This window comes from Tetrao urogallus (genome assembly GCF_951394365.1).
Source record: "Tetrao urogallus genome assembly, chromosome: 1".
Lineage (NCBI taxonomy): Eukaryota > Metazoa > Chordata > Aves > Galliformes > Phasianidae > Tetrao > Tetrao urogallus.
This window is the reverse complement of record NC_136813.1, coordinates 776,285-797,123: the sequence shown is the minus strand read 5'-3', so window position 1 is coordinate 797,123 and position 20,839 is coordinate 776,285. Positions and strand designations below refer to the sequence as shown.

The 20,839-nt window shown below is 50.8% G+C and overlaps 1 protein-coding gene across 1 annotated transcript; it reads left to right on the top strand.

Moving 5' to 3' along the window:
- Positions 1–2,358: 2,358 nt before the first annotated feature.
- MOGAT2 (monoacylglycerol O-acyltransferase 2) lies at positions 2,359–20,837 on the top strand (the record flags this gene model as incomplete). Its single annotated transcript, XM_079545341.1, has 6 exons — positions 2,359–2,452; positions 8,401–8,579; positions 18,115–18,319; positions 18,878–19,052; positions 19,201–19,400; positions 20,683–20,837. 6 exons carry the CDS (start codon positions 2,359–2,361, stop codon positions 20,835–20,837), a joined length of 1,008 nt encoding a protein of 335 aa, XP_079401467.1.
- Positions 20,838–20,839: the final 2 nt, after the last annotated feature.

Here is a 20,839-nt window from a genome sequence, read left to right as displayed (position 1 = left end):
AAGGGTTGGCATGACATTTCTGGGGGCAAAAGGCTCTTCTCAATGTCTGGACCTTCTATGGGGCTCAGGTGGGATCCTTCCCAGCAGCACAGGCAAAGAGCTGCCCAGCAAGCCTGCAGGATGGGAGCCACACCTTGAAGCATCCCCAGGAGTGTCCCTGCAGGGAATGTCCCCTCCCTGTCCCCACTGGGCCTCAGTGACCACACACAGCCCAAAAGGACCCGGACCTTGGGGACATGGCTGGTGGGCACGGTGGGATGGGTTGGGGTTGGGCATCTTGGAGGGTTTTTCCAGCCTTCGTGATTCCATGATCTCTGCAGGGTGGTTTGTTTTGTTCTTGCTGCTGGTTTGCCTTGGGAATTGTTGGTGCTTTCGGAAATTGCTGGTTGTTTCTCAGCAGGAAAGGTCTCCAAGCAACGGAGCCTAAAGAGTTAAAAGCTTTTCCTTTCCCAGAACAGACAGGGCCTGAAGACAAAGGGGAGAGATGCAAACAAGATCAGAGCCCATTATAGCTCAATTAAAGCAACCAGTGTCCTTAGGAAAAGAGCCCCCAGAGTCAGTGAGTCCAGAAAAGGGAGGCAGAAAGATGTCTGTCCTTCCCATCCTGGCATGTTCCAAGGGCCCGACAAAGAGGAGGGATTTTTTTCCATCTCACACCTCCCATTTGCTTTTGACAAGAACTGGTTTTTGCTTTTGTTCTGTCACCCTTGGCCACGGCGAGCGCTGGGATTTGCAGTGCCCTCAGAGAAGCAAAGGATGCCTTTCAGCAGTCAGCCCACTGTTTAGTTCAGCCCATTGAATGGTTAATTCCGTATCCTGGTTACTGCCGAGCCCCGTGGTATTCTCAGATGGCTCCTTTGTTTACCTGAGCAGACTGTCAGTTCTCAGAGGATGTTTTTTCCCCAAATTTCAGAGTTTCGTTTGTTTGTTTGTTTGTTTTTCAACCGGAAAATTGCAGGTTGGAATTTGATGCATGTGATTTTTCAAAGGTACAGACAGTGGGAGGTAGAAATGCAAAAAGGAGGTAGTGTTTGCAGGCTCGTGCACCCATGTAAGTCTATGCAAGGAAGCACATGGACCCTTGATTGTCCTATCCACCCTTCTGTCCATCTTTCCCTCCCTCCATCCATCCTCCATCTCCATCCATCCTCACGAAGTTTAACAAAGCCAAGTGCAATGCCTGCACCTGGGTCTGCATCAGTACAAGCTGGGGTGTAAGGGGTGTAAGGTGTAAGGATGTAAGGATGGAGAACAGCCCTGCCAAAAGGGACCTTGGGGTACTGGTGGGCGTGAGCCAGCACTGTGCCCTTGTTGCTCTAAAGTCAACTGCATCCTGGGCAGGAGATGGGTCTGTGAGCACCTGATGGAGCTATGGGTGTCCCTGTGTATTGCAGGGAGTGGGACCAGATGGCCTTTAAGGGCCCGTACCAACTCAAACCAGTCTGTGATTCTATGATCCATCCCTCCATCCATCCATCCATCCATCCATCCATCCATCCATCCATCCATCCATCCATCCCTCCCTCCGTCCGTCCATCCATCCATCCATCCATCCATCCATCCATCCATCCCTCCATCCATCCATCCATCCATCCATCCATCCATCCATCCATCCATCCATCCATCCATCCCTCCATCCATCCCTCCATCCATCCATCCATCCCTCCATCCATCCATCCATCCATCCCTCCATCCCTCCATCCCTCCATCCATCCCTCCATCCATCCCTCCATCCATCCATCCATCCATCCATCCATCCATCCATCCATCCCTCCATCCCTCCATCCATCCATCCATCCATCCATCCATCCATCCATCTCAATCCATCCATCCCTCCATCCATTTGTCCATCCACCCATCCATCCCCTGGCGGAGGCAGGAGGTTGCTCATGCATCCTGTGCTCGGCAGTGAAACACTCATGCATGGTTTGCATACCTCTTGGCTCCCAGCCCTTTCCACGCCCAGCAGACACAGCCCTGAGCTTTATCTACAGGTTATACACTTTGAATTGCAAAGCCACTCCTCTGAAAAGCCTTTTTCCTCCCTCCCCAGCCAACACTGTTTCACAAGCTCCTTCCTCGCCTTTCCCTCCTGCTCTCTCCTGCAGCTGCTGTCGCACAAGGAGTGATGGATTTTCCTTTTGGGGAGCTGCAGAGCCGGAGGACACTTGCAGCACCAACAACACGACGAGCGTCACACTGACATAAAGTCAGTGACACCTCCCAGCAAGGTCCCCTGCACTTTGCACAACCCCCTGTACTGTAAAGCTGCATAAATATTGACGGGCGACTTTGCACTTTGCATTCACCACTTGCTGAGCTTCCTCCTCCTTCTGAGACCGGCGGGCAGAGCCCAGGATGAAGATTGAGTTTGCTCCACTCTCCCTGCCTCTGCAGAGGAGGCTTCAGACCGCAGCGGTGGTCCAGTGGGTCTTCAGCTTCCTATGTCTAGGTAAGAGGCAGCTCCTCTTCCTCTTCTGAACATCCAGAGCCAATTTTCAGAGGGTGAACTCCATCTGCAAACTGTCCAGGAGCCAAGCTGGAAGGTGACATCCCAGGGTTTGCCATCAGCGTGCCAGCTGGCTTCTTAAACTGGGTAGAAGACTGTGTAAAGCTTCTGCTTGGCCATGGCAGAACAGTGGATATGTGTCCCAGCAGAGCAGCAGCAGGTTTGAGGGTACATAGGATACATGTCTCCAAATTGGCATCTGCAAAGGAAGTGCAAGTTGTGCTTTAGAGCCTCGTTAAGTCTCTGAGATGGATCCATCAAACCTCTGCTACAGATGTGGGGTTGGATGGACTCTGCACCAGTGTCTGCTGGACTGGAGCACTGGGCCAATGCTGGCCCAGATGGATGCTTGGCTGTTTGCATGCTCTGGGGCACAACTTTAGCCCATGCTAAATAATGTTTTGCCAGACTCTACCTGGGTCCTGTTTGCAGCATGGATGCATCTAAGATTTAAGGGGAAGGGATGGTGTTTTCCAGCAGAACAACTTGCCCAGTAGGTTTAGCCCTGCTGGAGTGGAGTCAGGCTGGCGCTTAACTTTTCAGTAATGAGGTTGACTTGATAGAAGCAGCTGAAAGCCAGAAAGTGGGCAGTAGGGAGGAATCCTCCGTTGGTCAGAGGGTAACCTGGAGCTTCTCAGGACACAGGCTCTGCCCTTTGCAGGGAAATTTGGATTGCCCAAAATGAAGACAATACCTCAACCTCAAACCTCCTCCACTGCTGAGCTTCCACAGGTTGCTCTCTTTCTCTGGACCAGCCTTAGTCTGATTTTCTTTCCTCCTGACACAGTTTGAGGCCAAAGCCAGTCAAGAGATCAAGCCCTCCATGAGCAGAGCTTGACACTGGCTGCTCAGAGCCGTGCTTCTGTTGCCAGAAAAGGGCTCTTGCAAACACACAGCCACCCTGCCAGGCGTTTGCATGGCCTTTTGCTGTTGCCATGGCTGTGCAAATGCATCCCCTCCAGGGGATGTTCCTTGCTTTAGATGCTGATGGGTGCTGGATGGAGGGGTGTAGAGTGCGGAGCAGGGACCCCACTGCTCCCACCTGCAGAGTCCAGCACAGACCAGTGCCATCTCCCTGTGGCCCAGCCTGGCAGTGGGTCCAGGCTTCTGCAGGGCACTGAAACCAGCAAGTGGGAGCTCAAATTTGGTCTAGTGCTTCCCCTGGCTTTTCTCCTTCCTTGTCTCTGTGGGCTTGGGCATGGGTCTCTCTCCAGATGCTGCATGCAGAAGCATTAATTTAAGGTCTGAGCTTGTGTTAACCAACTCATCAGAACCTGAGCCTTGTAGGTCCCTTCTAACATGGGATATTCTATGATTCTATGATCAAAGGAGCAGAAGTTCTTTGCCTGCTGTCTTTGCAGACCCAGCATGGGCAGCCAGCCTTTGAACCCTTTCAATCAGCAAGGCTGCCTCAAAGGACATGCAGTGCCAGTGTGTCAGGAAATTTGGTGGCTGAGCAGAGTCCACAGCCTTAGTTTGGCTCTGCTAAGGGCTCTGGTTTGGCCTTGAGGACCACACCGTGCATCTTGCAAATCCTCCTGGGAGCTGCAGTGCAAGACTCACCTGCCCAGGGGCTGCTGCAGTGACAAAGATCTCTTTCCAAAAGCTGATGTTTCACTTATTTCAGGCTGAAGGAATAAATTCTAGAGGAGCAGCAATGCTGAGCCCAGGAGGTCTCTGATAGGACATGGTCCTTGTGTGGACTTGCTTGTAGCTCACAGCTCACCTGGAGAGCATGGCATGAATGTGGCGTGTCCATGGCTGTGGTACAGCAGGGTTCACTTCCCTACAAAACCACCTCTGTCGTATTTCATCCTCCTCTGGTTCCTGGTTTCCACCAGAGAAACAACAAAACTTCCTAGCACAAGGTGCCCACCACCAAACACTTCACTTTGGCTTCAAGCTTCTTTGAGGGAAAAGAAGAAAGAGAAACCTCCCAGCTTCTGATCTGAGCAGAATGCGTAAGGTTTGGGGTATGGAGCTTTCCTTGTTGTCGAGGGCCCTTTGGTTTGGTTTTGCTTTTTGGCTGAAGGGATCTCTCCTCACCTTCCATGGCAATGCAGGCAGTGCTGCAGACAATCTCAGCCCTGTGTAGGGTTATCTGGATGTTCACTGCAGGATGTGGCACTGAGGGGTGTGGGTTTGTGGGCACGGTGGGGATGGGTTAACAGTTGGACTGGACCTTGGAGGTCTTTTTGATGGTTCTATAATTATTTTCAGGTGATTGATGTGTTTGTAAGGATATGCATGATTCCCTCAGACCTGCAGCAATGTCTGCCTTCAGAGGTCTCATAAACTCTCAAGCCATTTCTGTGTCCTGCAAATTTTGGGTTTCCACGGGGCAATATTTGCAGAAACCAGTGCTTTTATAGCAATTTGGTGCTGGCTTCCCATGCAAGATTGCATGTAGACCTGCAGGAGGAAGAGATGAAGATCAGGTCACTTACCTGGCCCCACATCCCTCGTGGGATAGTGGTGGAGTCCCCATCCCTGGAGTGTTCCAGTGCAGATGTGGCACTGAGGGACACAGACAGTGGGCACGGTGGGGCACGTTGGGGTTTGGACATGGAGATCTCATAGGTGTTTTCCATCCTTAATGATTCCATGACTCTGTGATTCTACAGCAGCTTGCAGTTTGGGATCAGAAGGAGACATCTGCCAGGATTCCCTGGCCAAGGCCTTAACACCTCTTTTGTCATATTCTTCAAAGTGTTTGCCTGGCAGGTAGCCCAGAAAATGACAGTTGTGTGTAGGAATGCCAAGGGGAATATGGCTGCCACCTGGGCAGCTCTGACATGGTCACTGTTCCGGAAAAGGGCAAACAAGGAACTCTTGGCTTTCCTCATTTGCAAGCCGTGATTGCAGGGGTGGCGTCACAATAAGCAAACACTGCTGCTTGTAGACCTCCTGTTCTTCCCTGTCTTGCAAGGAGGGACAGGGATGTGGCCTCAAGATGACCTTGCTTGCCTTTGGGAGATGAATCCTGCACTGCTGGTCCACAAAGGCTCAGTGTCTCAGCCATGGCATTGCATTGCCTGTGCTAGGCTTTTGTGGAAGGGTCTGTGAGCAGAACACGGAGACATCTGCAAGCAAATTGGATTCATACTAGGACAGGAATGGGTGCAGAGCATCACAAGACTTCACAAGGGCAAAAAAGAACTCTTTGGATTAAGTGAAGGTCATCGTGTGCAAATTTTGCTCTGCATTGAAAAGAAAAAAAAAAAAGGCTGAATCAAAGAGCAAATGCTATTAATTTCATCCACAAATGAATTGAGGGTAAAATTAATAACTACGTAATGCAAGATAAATGCCTCACTTGGGTGATAAGTGGATAGATATGGGCCAGAACAACGCCTTCACTTTGCAGGGCATACCTTGAGCTTTGCACAGTGTGATAAAAAGAGGCATTGCACAGCTTTGCAGCAGACCTGATGACCTGGCTGTTAGGAGCAGTACAACTGCAACCTCTGCGGTGTTCCTCAAGCAGCGCTCGTGTCTTATGTGCACCTTGGAGCTTGGTTTCATGCTGGATGCTCTTTTGCCTGAGAGCTGTGCAGCTGTGGTTGTGTCTCTTCAAAGGAGCAGCACCAGGCATGAGCAGTTGTGACCTGGAGATCTGCATTGCACGTGAGACCTGCTGCTGTGCACAGCCCAGTGCTTCTCCATCCTAAACCAACCTCCCCTTCCCTTCCCTTCCCTTCCCTTCCCTTCCCTTCCCTTCCCTTCCCTTCCCTTCCCTTCCCTTCCCTTCCCTTCCCTTCCCTTCCCTTCCCTTCCCTTCCCTTCCCTTCCCTTCCCTTCCCTTCCCTTCCCTTCCCTTCCCTTCCCTTCCCTTCCCTTCCCTTCCCTTCCCTTCCCTTCCCTTCCCTTCCCTTCCCTTCCCTTCCCTCCCCGCCCCTCCTCTCACCCTTCCCCTTCCTTCCTTCCTTCCTTCCTTCCTTCCTTCCTTCCTTCCTTCCTTCCTTCCTTCCTTCCTTCCTTCCTTCCTTCCTTCCTTCCTTCCTTCCTTCCTTCCTTCCTTCCTTCCTTCCTTCCTTCCTTCCTTCCTTCCTTCCTTCCTTCCTTCCTTCCTTCCTTCCTTCCTTCCTTCCTTCCTTCCTTCCTTCCTTCCTTCCTTCCTTCCTCCCTCCCTCCCTCCCTCCCTCCCTTCCTTCCTTCCTTCCTCCCTCCCTCCCTCCCTCCCTCCCTTCCTTCCTTCCTTCCTTCCCTCCCTTCTTTTCCCCCTTCCTTCCCCATTTCCCCCCTTCCTTCCATTTACCAGTAGGAATTACCAGCACACCATGCCAGGACTTTAAGACGTGGCTTCTGTTTTCACACCCAACACTTCAGGATCAGGATGACTTATCAAAAGAATAGCTTCCAAACCAGATCTGCTTATCAAGATACTGTTTTCCAACACAAACATTTGAAATGCTCCCAAAGCCTAAAAGAGGTTAAGCATCATGAACACAGCCATAGAAAAGCACAATTTCTTTTAGAGGAAAATGCATTAAAGCTCATCTGTTGTTGTAAAGACAACCAAAGAAGTCTGTGAAGAGACTGTGAAGAGAAGTGAGAGCATCATATACATCTCTGATAGACCTCAGGTGAGAGCAGCTGGAGATGGCTGGTGCCAGGTGAACCCCAGAGAGATGAAAATCCAGGTCTTGGGATGAGGGCCTGGATGCTGAATCTGTGTCTGAGCTGAGCTTCTCCACCCCTGTGTCCTTCAGCCACGGGTCCTGGATCTGTGATAAGGGCCCAGAGAAGAGCAAAATATAAAACTCACAGTCATAGAATCGTAGAGTCACAGAATCATCAAGGCTGGAAGGACCTCTATGATCCCCAAGCCCAATCCCATCCAATCCCCACTGTGCCCTGCATCCCTCAGCACCCCAAACCCATGGGTCTGGAGCACCTCCAAGGACGGTGACCCCACCACTTTCCTGCACATCCTGGCCACTCTTTGGGAGAAGAAATTCTTCCTAATACCATCCTGAACCTCCTCTGACACAGCTTGAGACCATTGTCTCTCATCCTAATGTGACCCACGATGAGCTGGGGAAGCAAAACGACTTGGGTCAATGTGGATTTTCAGCCCATTCTCACTCAGATAGCACTCTGATGGACAGGGCCACCAAGGCTTCCAGATGGAGAGGACACAGCTTTGACTGGCAGCTTGGTGGGCATCAGTGCTTCCCAGACTCTGTGCAGCAGACAGTGCTGGGCTTGGTGGGATCTGGCGTGCCCAGTGATGCGTGCTTGCGTGCAGACATTTCTTCTCTTGTTCCCCTGCCAAAACACAGGGCACGAGGGAGGCAGGAGGTAGAGGACAAAGCTGAGTACTGACTGGAAGCAGCTCAGGAAGGTCTTTAATGACTTGGAAAAGTCCCAAGTTGTTAATGACTTGGGGAACGAAATAGAGCGTGCCTATAAAATCTGTGATGACACCACGTCAAAAAGACTGAAAATCCTTTACTGGTCAGGATTAGAGTTTAAAATGAGGCCAAGCGGAGGAGGAAAAGGTCCAGAATCAATAAGAAAGAAAAAAAGAAAATCAATAAAGAGTAAAATTCTTCTATATGGGAGGATGAAAAATTGAAAATCATGGGCAGTCATTCAAAATGTGGAACCAGAGAGGTCCACCAGCCTTGATGGAGGAGGTGAACATGGGGGCCCTCGGAGAAAGGGATGCTTCCCAGTGGCTGGGGTCAAGCTGCTCTTCTGGTTCCTGGGGCAGACGGGAAGAAAACCATTTGTTGGCTTCCTAACTTCCCTCATACTGATCCAATAATCCCACGGTGAGCACAGGGAAGGCCGGGGCTCCATCCCAGGGCTGTGCAGAACAGCTTCCTCCAGGTGAGCCTTCCCCTCCCAGCAGCCTTACGCTCACCGCCTGGCTTTCCTCCCAGCACAGTGCTGCATCGCTGCCTTCGTCGGCCTCCTCTTCACCCGCTTTTGGCTGCTCAGCGTTCTCTACGCCGCCTGGTGGTTCGTAGACAGGGAAGCACCGATCCGGGGCGGGCGGCGGATCCGCGTGGTGCGGAACAGCGCTGTCTGGAGACACATGAAGGACTTCTTCCCCGTCACGGTGAGCATCCTCTGTGCCTTCCGCTCCATCGCAGGGATCGTCCCTCCTATGAGCCGAGCCCAGGACCTCAGCTGTGCAGTGCTGAAGGCAGAATGGTCTTCCCAGCTTAGAATTACTGGGTGACCCGATGTTTTCCCAGCATGTCCTTTAATCGTCTGCCTTATGTGCACCCTTTTAACCTCGCTGCTTAGATAGGGCCATCTCCCCTTGTCCGTTCCCCATTATATGGTGGTGAGGCACTGGCACAGGTTGCCCAAGGAGGCTGTGGATGCCCCATCCCTGCAGGCATTCAAGGCCAGGCTGGATGTGGCTCTGGGCAGCCTGGGCTGCTGGTTGGCGACCTGCACACAGCAGGGCTTGGAGCTGGATGAGCATTGAGCTCCTTTGCAACCCAGGCCATTCTGTCATTCCATGATTTTGTGAAAGAACTGCCCCAGAGCCATCGCAGTTCTGTGCAAACCTGAGCAATGCTCCAGGAGCATTCATGAGCCATGCAGTAGAGTGATTTTCTAGGGTAGGTAAAGCTGAGCATCACTGTGGGGATTTGCACGATAATTCCTGGGAAGAAACATTGCACATGAGTGCCAGATCATCTCCCCTGCAACTCGTGACCTTACAGGAAGTTCTTCTCTACAGAGAACCTTTTAAAGTGCACCCTTCTCTTCTCCAAACCCAACAGCCCTGGGGCTCTCAGCCTTTCCTCATATAGGAGATGCTCCAGGCCCTGTATCATCTTTGTGTCTTTTTACCAGACTCTCTCTGGATGATCCCCATCTTTTCTGAACTGGAGAGCCCAGCACTGCATAAAGTATTCCAGATGTGACCTCACTGGGGCAGAGCAGAGGGGAAGGATCCCCTCCCTCGCCCTGCTGGCCACACTCTGTGCAATGCACCCCAGGATGCCATTGGCCTTTTTGGCCACAGGGCACACTGCTGGCTCATGGTTACCTGCTGCCCACCAGGACCCCCAGGTCCTTCTCCACAGAGCTCCTCTCCAGCAGCTCAGCATTCTTTCCATTGACCTGTACTGATGCTGTGGTTGTTCCTCCCCAGGTGCAGGACTCTGCACTTGCTCATGTCAAACCTCATCAGGTTTTCCTCTACCCCACTCTCATCCTTCCCAGGTCTTGCTGAACGGTGGCACAGCCTTCTGGGCTCGCAGCCACTCCTCCCACCTTTGTTCCATCAGTAAACTTGAGTTATTTCATGGCTAAACTCAGAGTTGGACTCTGTAGAAAGCTATTGGAAATGTCCCAAAAAAGCCATCCTCTGCCTTTCTGGCTGCTCTCTTGCCTTATCCAGAGCCTTTTCCTGAGCTTTTGCAGTGATCCAAGGGCTTCTGGCCAAGCTTCAAAGCAAGTCCCCCAGAATGTATATTGTAGTCTCCTGGGGAGGAATGGGAGCACAACCCAGGAGAGCTCCTGGTGGCTTTTATCATAAGAGACAGGTAATATTATAGGACATTCATCAGGAAACCCCAAATTCCCAAGTCATTATTCTCAAGGTTACTGCAGAAAATGCTAGAAATGCTGCACGCTGTTTATGTGATTGTAAAGATTGTACATCGTGCATGTTCTGTAATTTATTTCTGGCCATATAGCACAGCTTGAGCAGTGTCAGACCGATCTCTCTGCTAAAACATAGGTGCCAGCTAAACCCAACGACACCTCCTTGCCTGTCCCATGCACACTTACTCCTGAGCAGCGCCCTGGGCTGTCCGTCTGTCCTGGGGATGGGCTGATGGCTGGGCATGGGTTGATGGTTGGGCATGAGTTGATGGTTGGGCATGGGTTGATGGCTGGGCATGGGCTGATGGTTGGGCATGAGTTGATGGTTGGGCATGGGTTGATGGTTGGGCATGGGTTGATGGTTGGGCATGGGTTGATGGTTGGGGATGAGTTGATGGTTGGGGATGAGTTGGTGGTTGGGCATGGATTGATGGTTGGGCATGGGTTGATGGCTGGGCATGGGTTGATGGTTGGGCATGGATTGATGGTTGGGCATGGGCTGATGGCTGGGCATGGGTTGATGGCTGGGCATGGGTTGATGGTTGGGCATGGATTGATGGTTGGGGATGAGTTGATGGTTGGGCATGGGTTGATGGTTGGGGATGAGTTGATGGTTGGGGATGAGTTGGTGGTTGGGCATGGATTGATGGTTGGGCATGGGTTGATGGCTGGGCATGGGTTGATGGTTGGGCATGGATTGATGGTTGGGCATGGGCTGATGGCTGGGCATGGGTTGATGGCTGGGCATGGGCTGATGGTTGGGCATGGGCTGATGGCTGGGCATGGGTTGATGGTTGGGCATGGATTGATGGTTGGGCATGGATTGATGGTTGGGCATGGGTTGATGGTTGGGCATGGGTTGATGGTTGGGCATGGATTGATGGTTGGGGATGAGTTGATGGTTGGGCATGGATTGATGGTTGGGCATGGGTTGGTGGCTGGTGATGAGTTGATGGTTGGGCATGGGTTGATGGCTGGTGATCAGTTCATGGTTGGGCATGGGCTGATGGCTGGGCATGGATTGGTGGCTGGGTGTGGGTTGATGGCTGGTGATGAGTTGATGGTTGGGCATGGGTTGATGGTTGGATTGGATGTTCTTAGTGATTTTTTCCAACCTAATTCTGACTCTATGACTTCCTACCAGCTGGCACTGACAGGCAGAAAAACCAGCAGAGGGAGCATAGCTACTGGTTTTGCTTGCAGCATACTGGGGTGCGCAGGGAGGGTTTGGAGCAGCCTTTTCCGTGCTGCTCTGGGAGAAGTCACACATTTCCCTTGCTTGAAAGGCATTTCATTTCATATCCTTTGAGCATGGGCTCGAATAAATTATTTGGGAATGGGAAATTATTTGTTCCTAACAGCATAGATGTTAAGCACTGCAAATATTGCTTTAGCCATCCTGTAATCTCCCAAGGAGCAGAACTGAGCTGAGCTTTGGTCTGAGCTACACACTCCTGCTTGCCCAAAATCCCAACCAGAACAGAGGTAAATGGGGACATGGATTTGGGGGACATGGATCCAGCACCACGGGCTGCATTTGTGTGTAGATTGAGTTTGTTCAGCTCTGGAGGATTAGTTATTCTGGGAAGATTAAACGTGGCTCCTAATCCTCCCAGATCCCCGCTGCAAACTTCTTGTGGTCAAGCATCAGTGCTGGGAGGTGGGGAGGCAGCAAGAGCCGCCTGCACCGCTCTGCCCTTGGGTATTTCAGGAAAGGGATTGAAATGCTGCTCCTATGGGATCCCTGGGCGTGTTGGCTGCTGCAGAAGCAATGAGAGGTTGGGATGAGCGTCTGCTTTCCGGAGATCTAGGCAGAGTGAATTTGCACTTTGCTGCAGCGGGGATCTGCCACGCAGGAGCGCTCGGGCTCCCAGCATGTGCGAGGAGCTCCCTCTGCTGATCCCAGTCGTGCACAATTGCTTCGCTCTTTGCTTTTGCCCTTAGTTTAATTAGGGGATTGCCAGGACCCGAGTGAGTTTGGGTGACTGTGAAAGGTGGATGAGCACTGGGATCCCAGGCATTTTCCCAGGAGCATCTTTTCCAGGAAGGTTTTTTTTTCTCTGTATTTCAGTCATTCTCATCTTCATTTTTCACATGACCATGATAGGCCTTCAAACTACGCTGAGCTCACCCGGGCCTTAGAAGCAGGGTTGATATCCCCAGAAATGCACAGTAAATCTCTCTGGGGAGCCAATGGTTGAGCAGGTATCCCACAATGTCTTCTGGGGCTGGTGGTACCTCCCAGAGAGATTTTGGAGCTGTGTTCAATGAACAGCCAGTAATTAGTCTGCCAGGTCTCTGCCCAAACTCGTACCTCCTCTCTCATCCTTCTCCACCAGAGGAGCATCCATTATCAGCATGGTGGGAACACACCCAGCATTAGAATTCCTCCATCACTGATGGGTTGATGACCTTGGTGGTCTTTTCCAATGTTCATGATTCTGTGGTTCTACGAGCATCCCCTGTGGCCAAGAAATAGCACATCTTCACTGCTGTTCACCAGCCTTCCTCCTGCAGCCGCGGTGCTCTGGTAACCTCAGCTGAGGAGCACCATGGACATGCCTAAGGGGAAGGCCTTCAACAAATGCTGCCTTCAGGTGCTGTCACCCATCAGAGCAGCCCAGCAGGCATCACCTCACCAGCTTTATTCAGGGCAACCTGAAAAACATCTCTGTGTGTAGAAGGTTCCTGTAGTCCTCGAGGCACTGTTGTCCCCTCTTGAAGAGGCACAGGACACTTTTTGCCACCCTTGGGGTTATCCTTGAGGGCTCCATGGTTGGGCTAGATGATCTTAATGGTCTTCTCCGATCTTAATGGTCTTCTCCAACCTTAATGACTCTGTGGTTCTGTAAGTGCTGGTTGGATGTTGTTATCTATAGCAACTGGCAGAGTCCCAACCTCTTTCATTGTCCTTGGGCTCTTACTGGGTTTCTTTTTCTTGCTAGCTTAACCAAAACGTGTCACTGGAGACTCAGCAGTCCCCTAGGAGTTCATTCATTCTCACAATTGCATAAACCATGACGGGGGTTATTTGTGTGTGCCGTGGTTCTGGGTCAGCACAGGGCATTGCAGAGTGGAGTGGTCCAAGTGCACACGAACCAAGCCCTCCCAGGAGTATTTTCTTCCTTTTCACAGCAGAATTGTACTGTTTGTGACTGAGGACCTTGTGCTTTGGCCCATGACGTTAAACATCATTTCTGGTTGCCAGTACTTCTGGCTGTTCATTTTGCTTCCTTCTATTGGCTAGAGGAGAGAAGAAGGATTGTTCAGGCAAAAGCAGCATGCAGCCCAATGACACAAAGACAACTCATTTTCTGAAGAGCTCCCTTGCCCTGTGACTTGGACCTCCCTTTTCTGCCCTCAAGTGCATTCAGTATTGTGGCACCTGGAGAAAGCACCAGTGCCCAGGGACATTTTCTCAGACTCCTTCCATTGCTGAGAACAGAAACCCATTTTTCCTGAGGAGCTGCTGGCACTCGGATGTTTGCTTTTCCCTTTTTCTCCCACCACCCTTAGGTGATGTGCTGACTTCTCTTTGGTACCATTTCTTCTTCCTGGGGCTTGCTCCTTGGTTGCTGTCATCCCATAGAGGACCTGACTGCATGCTTCTTCCTGCATGAGATGCAATTTGGTGGTGCTTGGGTGGAAAGCAAGGGACCTGAGGATCTGCTTAGGGTGAAACTGAACAGAAGTTTATCCTACTTAAGAGCAGACTATTGAGCATAACATCATTGGAAGTGAGTTTGGGGCCAGAGGGTGATAGGAACACAACAGCAATTCAGTTTGGGAGAGTAAATGAAGAAAGTACAGGTTTTCTGACCAGCTTTCCTGGCCAATCCCTGTCTCCACCACATGTTCCTTTGTCCCTTAGGATGTGATGACATGGCGAGTCTGCCCGTCTGTCTGCTGGCACAGCAAGCACTGTGCATTGACCAAGCTCACCTCTACCTGATTCCATCCATTTCGCCACATAACTGCTTTTAGATCTCTCCAGCCCTACAGACAAGGCCAGCTGGGGGCTAGGTGTTGATCTGACCCAAGGATATGCTGATGTAAAACAGAATTTTGCTTCCTTCGAGCACTTTTGCACCAGTTTCACATAGGCAATCACCCTTCCTCCCTTTTCCTATAGTTTGGGGCAAGACCATCCAGCACACGTGATAACCAAAAAACCCCAGCCACAACTCAAAAGGTGAATTAAAACAGCCTCATTAAACCAGTGCTGAAATCCTGTGCTGATACAGTCCCTTGGAAGCCCTAATTCACTTAATTCAGTTGCAAAATGAAATGAAAAACAAAACAAATAACGAATGAAGGCCACTTTAATTCCAGCTGAGAGCATCTACTTGTGATGTTAATGTGGTTTAGCTAATTCAGTTTAAAACTGAATTTGCTTGAGATCCTCACCAGTACATGGTCTCTTATTAGAGCCCCTAAAAGTCTGTGTGTGCATTTCCCTAACATGGATGGTGACCATGCATGGAGCAAATCTCACCAGAGATGGGGGACAGGATCTTTCCCATGTTCTGGACCTGCTTTTAAGTAGATAAAGTAGGGGGAGCTTTTTACAGTCAAGAATACAATCAAGAGCACTGAACATCTGCAGCAATTACATCCAAGAAAGAATAAAGTAGACCTCACCCTTCAAGTTCAAATTTATGAGCTGGGAGGGCCATGATAACCTCCTGTCCGGGATCTAAATGGCTTTCTGCCCCGCCACCAGGACTCACAACACACTGACAAGGGTTCAGGGCTGCTGTCAGCAGACAAGACACAAGCCAGCATCCCAGCCATGACAAGGGGAAGCCATTCAAGCCAACACACCCATGGCTTAGCTTGGAGTGCATGACCCCAAGCTGATAAGAGTTCTCTGTTTTGGGGATGAAGGTCCCGTGCATTAATTTATCACCCCTGTAACTTGAGAAACTCGTCTTGCCTTACCAAGAAAAACTTCAGGACAAGAATTTGTCTCCCTTCAGTGTTTACACACGGACCGGCTTGGCTGGACCCTCAAGTCCTTTGACAATGATTAATGTTCAACTCGCCCAGAAAAAGCAGAGCGGTAGATGCCCTTCAGCAGGAGCAGAAGCGACAACCCAGTCAAGCCAGGAGGAACGAGATCCACCCCTTGCACCTCAACCCCATGACGCACTGCGGGGCTGCAGTGGAGCCTGGGCTGGGTGCTGCCAGGTGTTAACTTTCCTGGCTGCCTGGGAACAGCTTGCTGTGCAGACTCTGCCAGGAGGAGGGGAAGGAGAGAACAAACAGCGGGGACAACCCAGATGGATGGATGGAGTTGCTGTGCTCGAGTGTTTCCAGAAGAAGGGTGGTTTAGCATCCAGAGACTGAGCTATGGCTTAAGATAATTTACCCAAGTTTCTTCTCTGCTGCAGATTTCCTTCCTGGTCTTTTGCAAGGAAATGGTTTCTCTGTAGGCTCTGGCCAAATTGTGAGCCCTGCGACAAAGATAGGGACCCTCTCTCCCTTCCTTTGCAAAGCTGAAAGAGGCAAATACTTCAACAGTGTCATTAAGATGTGATTGCTGCTGCAGGGGACAGTTCCACCTTGACCAGGCCATCAAACCTTGAACATCAGGCCTCCTACCATCCAGTTGTTATAGAACATAGAATCACCAAGGTTGGAAAAAACCTACCAGATCATCCAGCCCGACCATCCACCCATCACCAATGGTTCTCACTAAACCATATCCCTCAACACAACGTCCAAACGTTCCTTGGACTCCTCTGAGGTCGGTGACTCCACCACCTCCCTGGGCAGCCCATTCGAGCACCTGAGCACACTTTGAGAAAAGCTATCCTCAGCTTAAAGCAGGGCTCTGGATACTTAACTCATGATTGAGCCACAAAACACATGGATGTGGCCCAGTTCAGACCCAACTACAATTGGTAGGACTCCAGATGTTAGTGGCTCTGAGGCCTCTTAGATGTACAAGGAATCGTGTATCAGAAGCAGTTCCTCCTGTAAGCTCCACTGGACACTGATTTTCCATCCCCTTTCACTGAGGTGAGCAGCAAGCAGCATCTCCTAGGGAAGGTTTTTAGGGATGGGAGGTGTCCTAGCATGGCTGGGAGCAGATTGCAGGGCTGGGTGCTTGCCCAAGTCCAGTTTTCATTAGCAAGGAGGGTGGCACAACCACGGGGTGCAGCCAGGTAGGTGCTCAGGCTGCTGCCACCCTCCCTTCTCACACTTGAGGAGATTTAGTGGCTTGTGACGCATCCCAGCATCTCACCCTGCTTATAAATTATTCAGAGATGAAAGGTTGTTTGGAAACTGAAGATAAATGCAGGTTACATTGATGCAAGCTGAGATTGCTCAAAAACAGAGCAAATCGTGGCAGGGGCTCAGCAGTTCAGCCATCTGCCCCTCTTCCTGCACTTGGGTGGTGATGGGGACTTTTGTTTGTCTCTTCCTCTCATTAGGAGCAGGCGCTTGAATGGGCACATGTGTACAGTCAACAGTGCTTTAGGACAGGTGGGAAATGAGCCATGATGTCAAAAAGTAAAATAGAACTCAGGGCTCTGGGTGCTTCTAGGAAAACAAATGCCCCATTAGCTGCTCCCTGCACTTGGACAGAAGCAGGGCACTCAGGCACTGATGGGGTGAAGCACCAGGGGCTTTGTTTCTCCTCGTACAGAAGTGCTTTGAGCTGTCTGGAAATCCATGATGGCTTTGTAATGGGCAGCCCTGAGGCTGAGAGCATCCTCAGCACCCGATTTAAGGGTTGCAAAGACATCAGCATCGGCTGTTGGATGCTTCTGGGCTGCTGGATGCTTCTGGCAGGGTTATGCCCTGTCTGTAGGACATTGGGATTGCAGGATCTCCTCAGTGGCACAGCTCAAGGCTGACTTGTCACACTGGTCCTTCCATTCCAGGTGGGCCATCGCAAGTGTAACCCACAGAGGCCAAATCTTGTCTGTTATGTCTCCTCTCCTGTTGGGCCACCCAAGCAATGCTTCTCGCTTTTCAAAAGTGGCTGAGATTTTTGGCTTGCCCCTCAGCCAACCCTCAAGGGCCAACCATGTGCTGCAGTCCATGCTGTCCAGCCCTGAAGGCATGGTGGTGTTGTGCTGACAGTCAGACAAGATGGTTGGTCTTAATGGTCTTTTCCAACTGTAATGATTTCATGATTTCTCACTCCTTGGTAAAATTGCAACAACCTTGGGCAGACATCCATTGCTCCCTGATGGACCTGCGTGTTTCTTTAGGTAACTAACACAGGCTCAAGCTGCTGGCCTGTTGTAGGGTAGTCCATAATGTAAAGAAATGCATCATTTTTTGTCCTTGGAAGCTGAGGTTCTCACCTAATGATATACTAAGCATTCTTCAATTACTTGATGTGTTCCAGGACAGGACAATCACTACCAGGGTGGCTCTGGCTGTGGTGGTTATAAGAGGCTAAAAAAGGAGTTATCTCATTTTTTTGCTTTTTTTTTTTCCTATAGTGTAAAATGTACCGGAGGAGGTTTTAAAAGTTGTTTCCTAACAACATGTAGAGCAGCTGAAAGCAATATGGGCTTTGGGAAATCTGATCTAGTGGAAGGTGTCCCTGTCCATGTTAGTGGGGTTGGACCCATCCCATTGCATGACTATAAGATCATAGAATCAGAGAATCATAGAATGGCCTGGGCTGCAAAGGAGCACAGCGCTCACCCAGCTCCAAGCCCTGCTGTGTGCAGGTCGCCAACCAGCAGCCCAGGCTGCCCAGAGCCACATCCAGCCTGGCCTTGAATGCCTGCAGGGATGGGGCATCCACAAGATGAATAAAGAATAAAGCATAAAGAACAATGAAGATCTGTAGCATTAGAGATGTCATTTTCAGGCCAAGAAATGCAGGGAGTTACAAAAACAGGCAATGAAATACATCTCAGTGAACAACGTTTGAGCTCTTGCAGTTGATCTTTCCCAGCAGAAGGAGGGATGGCTGCAAGGGAACCCCCCTGTTCTCCATAGCCCACTCTCCATGCGCTGAGGTGACGGCATTGACTCTTGTCCCACCTCTTGTCCAGCTGGTGAAAACAGCGGAGTTGGACCCTAGGCAGAACTACTTGGTGGGATTTCACCCCCACGGGGTCCTGGCGGTGGGAGCCTTCATCAATTTCGGCACAGAGGCGACAGGGTTTTCCACGATCTTCCCAGGCATCACCCCACACCTGATGACTCTCTCCTTGTGGTTCCGTGTCCCCTTCTTACGGGACTACCTGATGAGCGCAGGTAAGCGAGGTGGCAGCGCCGATGAGCGGCGGGATGAGAGGGTGAATCAAATGGTTTTTAGGGAGCAAAGAGGGGAAACATCGGGGAGGCCTGAGAAGGTCAAGGAGTCCTTCCTGAGTGGCATCTATAGGTGCTGGATTCTGAAACAGTGCAGCTACCAAAGGTAGTTCATGGTGTTGTGCAATAAATACATGACAGGACAGGAAACAAAAAGGAAAAGGAGGAGGTAAAAATTAAATGGAGAGGGGGAAAAGGGCTCCAGAGAGACCTGTGGAGATCTGGCCTCTGTCTCTCACTGGTGGGCTTGGAGTTCACCCACTTCTCCATCTGAACCAGCTCATGGGGTGGCTGGGGCTTAACTGCAGTGTTGTGATGTGGCAGAGCTTTGCATGAGCCCTGCATCACCCTGAGGAGTTGGGCTGAGATTTCCAGAACGCTGGAAAACTGAAAATAAAGCACTGAGCACCTCTCTTGAGCCGGATGAAGAAGGAAAATGGGAATAAGCCTCACTTGGCAGGTTTTACAGATGCTGAGTGTTAATTCCTCTCTACCTCCCAGGCCTTGTGTCCTCTGACAAGGAGAGCGCGTACCATGTGCTGCAGAGGCCAGAGGGGGGGAACCTGCTGGCTGTCATCATCGGTGGGTCTCAGGAGGCTCTGGATGCCCGGCCAGGATCCTGCACCTTGCTGCTGAAGAACAGGAAGGGATTTGTCCGTGTGGCCATCAAGCATGGGTGATGCAAAGGATGGGGCTACAGGGTGGCTGGGGAGGGATGCTCTGGTCGATAGGATGTTCCAGGTGAATTCTTGGGGACTGTGAGGGTGTTTTGAGGTTGGCCTTACTGATCGACGTGGCCACACGTTGTGTTCATCTCCCTGCAGCACCCCACTGGTCCCTGCCTTTTCCTTTGGGGAGAATGAGCTCTACGACCAGTTGAGCAACCCCAAGGGCTCATGGCTGCGGTGGATCCAGCACCGGCTCCAGCAGATCATGGGCATCTCCCTGCCCCTCTTCCACGCAAGAGGTATCTTCCAGTACAGCTTTGGGGTGGTCCCCTACCGCCGGCCCATCAACACCGTGAGTAAGTCCCTCCTCAACAAAAGCCTGGCCAAAGCCTGGTCAAGGATGGTCCCTGGGCCGTGTCTTCTTTCTGCTGAGCCAAAGAGCAAGGAGCATGGGCTGGAAACTTGCTGGCAATGAAGCACCTCCCACTGCTCACCTGCCCCTCTCGTGGTCCTTTTTTTGCTTAAAAAAAGTTTTTTTTAAGTGGTCCTTGATTCTGGGATATGTTTCCTTAAGATAGAAAAAATTCCCCATCTGTAGATGGAAGGAAAAAAGTTAACAACACAATTGGGTATGACTGCCTGAGTGTCCAGGCAGCTCTGGAAGCTGTGATGTGTCACTCAGCTGAATGTGGTACTGGAGCACCTTTGGGTTGGCACAGAGAAAGGATAACACAGGGTTCCCTGCATACACCAGTCTGGAGCTCTGGCTTTGTCATCCTGCAGAACCCAAGTGGTCTGAATAGTGCTGATAAAGTCCCACAGCAAGTCGAGATGCTCCATCGCCTTCATGAGACGCATCCAGTCTCAGTCCCACCAGAACCAAGTCGTACAAAACCCTGTAATGGCATTAGGTTGAGCTTCCAAGCCAATCCCACAAGCATGAGTCAGACAGGATTTGCCCAGCATCCCAGATGCAGGCACAAGCCCCAGCCTATCTGTACACAAACAAGCCAGGTTGGTTTCATTGAAGACCATGCACAACAGGAGACCAAATTTAAAGAAAGGTGTTGGTTGTGATGAAGTTCCACCTGGTTTCAACAGCTCCACGCTTGGCCCACAGTATGGCTGATGGCCTGAATTAATGTAATTAAAGAGGCTGTTTGGAAAGGTCAGGGCTCACCCTGCTGATTAGGTTTGACAGGCAGCAATTACTTCTAATTGTTTTACAGCCTGTTTGGATTGACTCAATGGTTTTACAAGCAGCACAGTATCAGAAGGGCTCCTCATTAGTTCGATGAGGAACAGTGTTACACAATGCTGAGCTTGACAAACACAATTAGAGTCAGGGGGCAGAGCAGGAGAAGTGTCCTACTGCTGGTGGCTCTGCGAGATGGGAAGGGGCTGGAATCAAATTATGTGGATTTGTCTTGAAAAAAGCACCTGAGATATTAAGAGAAGCTGTAGGAGCTGCACTGGGCTGGACCTCCACCTCCCCACCTCCTTGGCTATGCTGTCTCCCAGACCATGACTGCTCATACCAATACGTCCTTCACACCTTTGGAAAGGTGGGACTCCATCTCTGTGCTAACACGTGCAGGTCCATGGAGACCTGACCTAATGGTTGCTCTTGTTTTCCAGTTGGGAAGCCAATTCCCGTGCTGAAGAAGCACAAACCATCGGCCGAAGAGGTTGATCGACTCCATCAGAAATACTTAGAAGAGCTGAGAAAGCTCTTTGAGGAACACAAAGCCAAATATAATGTCCCAGAAGACAGACACCTCGAATTTATGTAGAG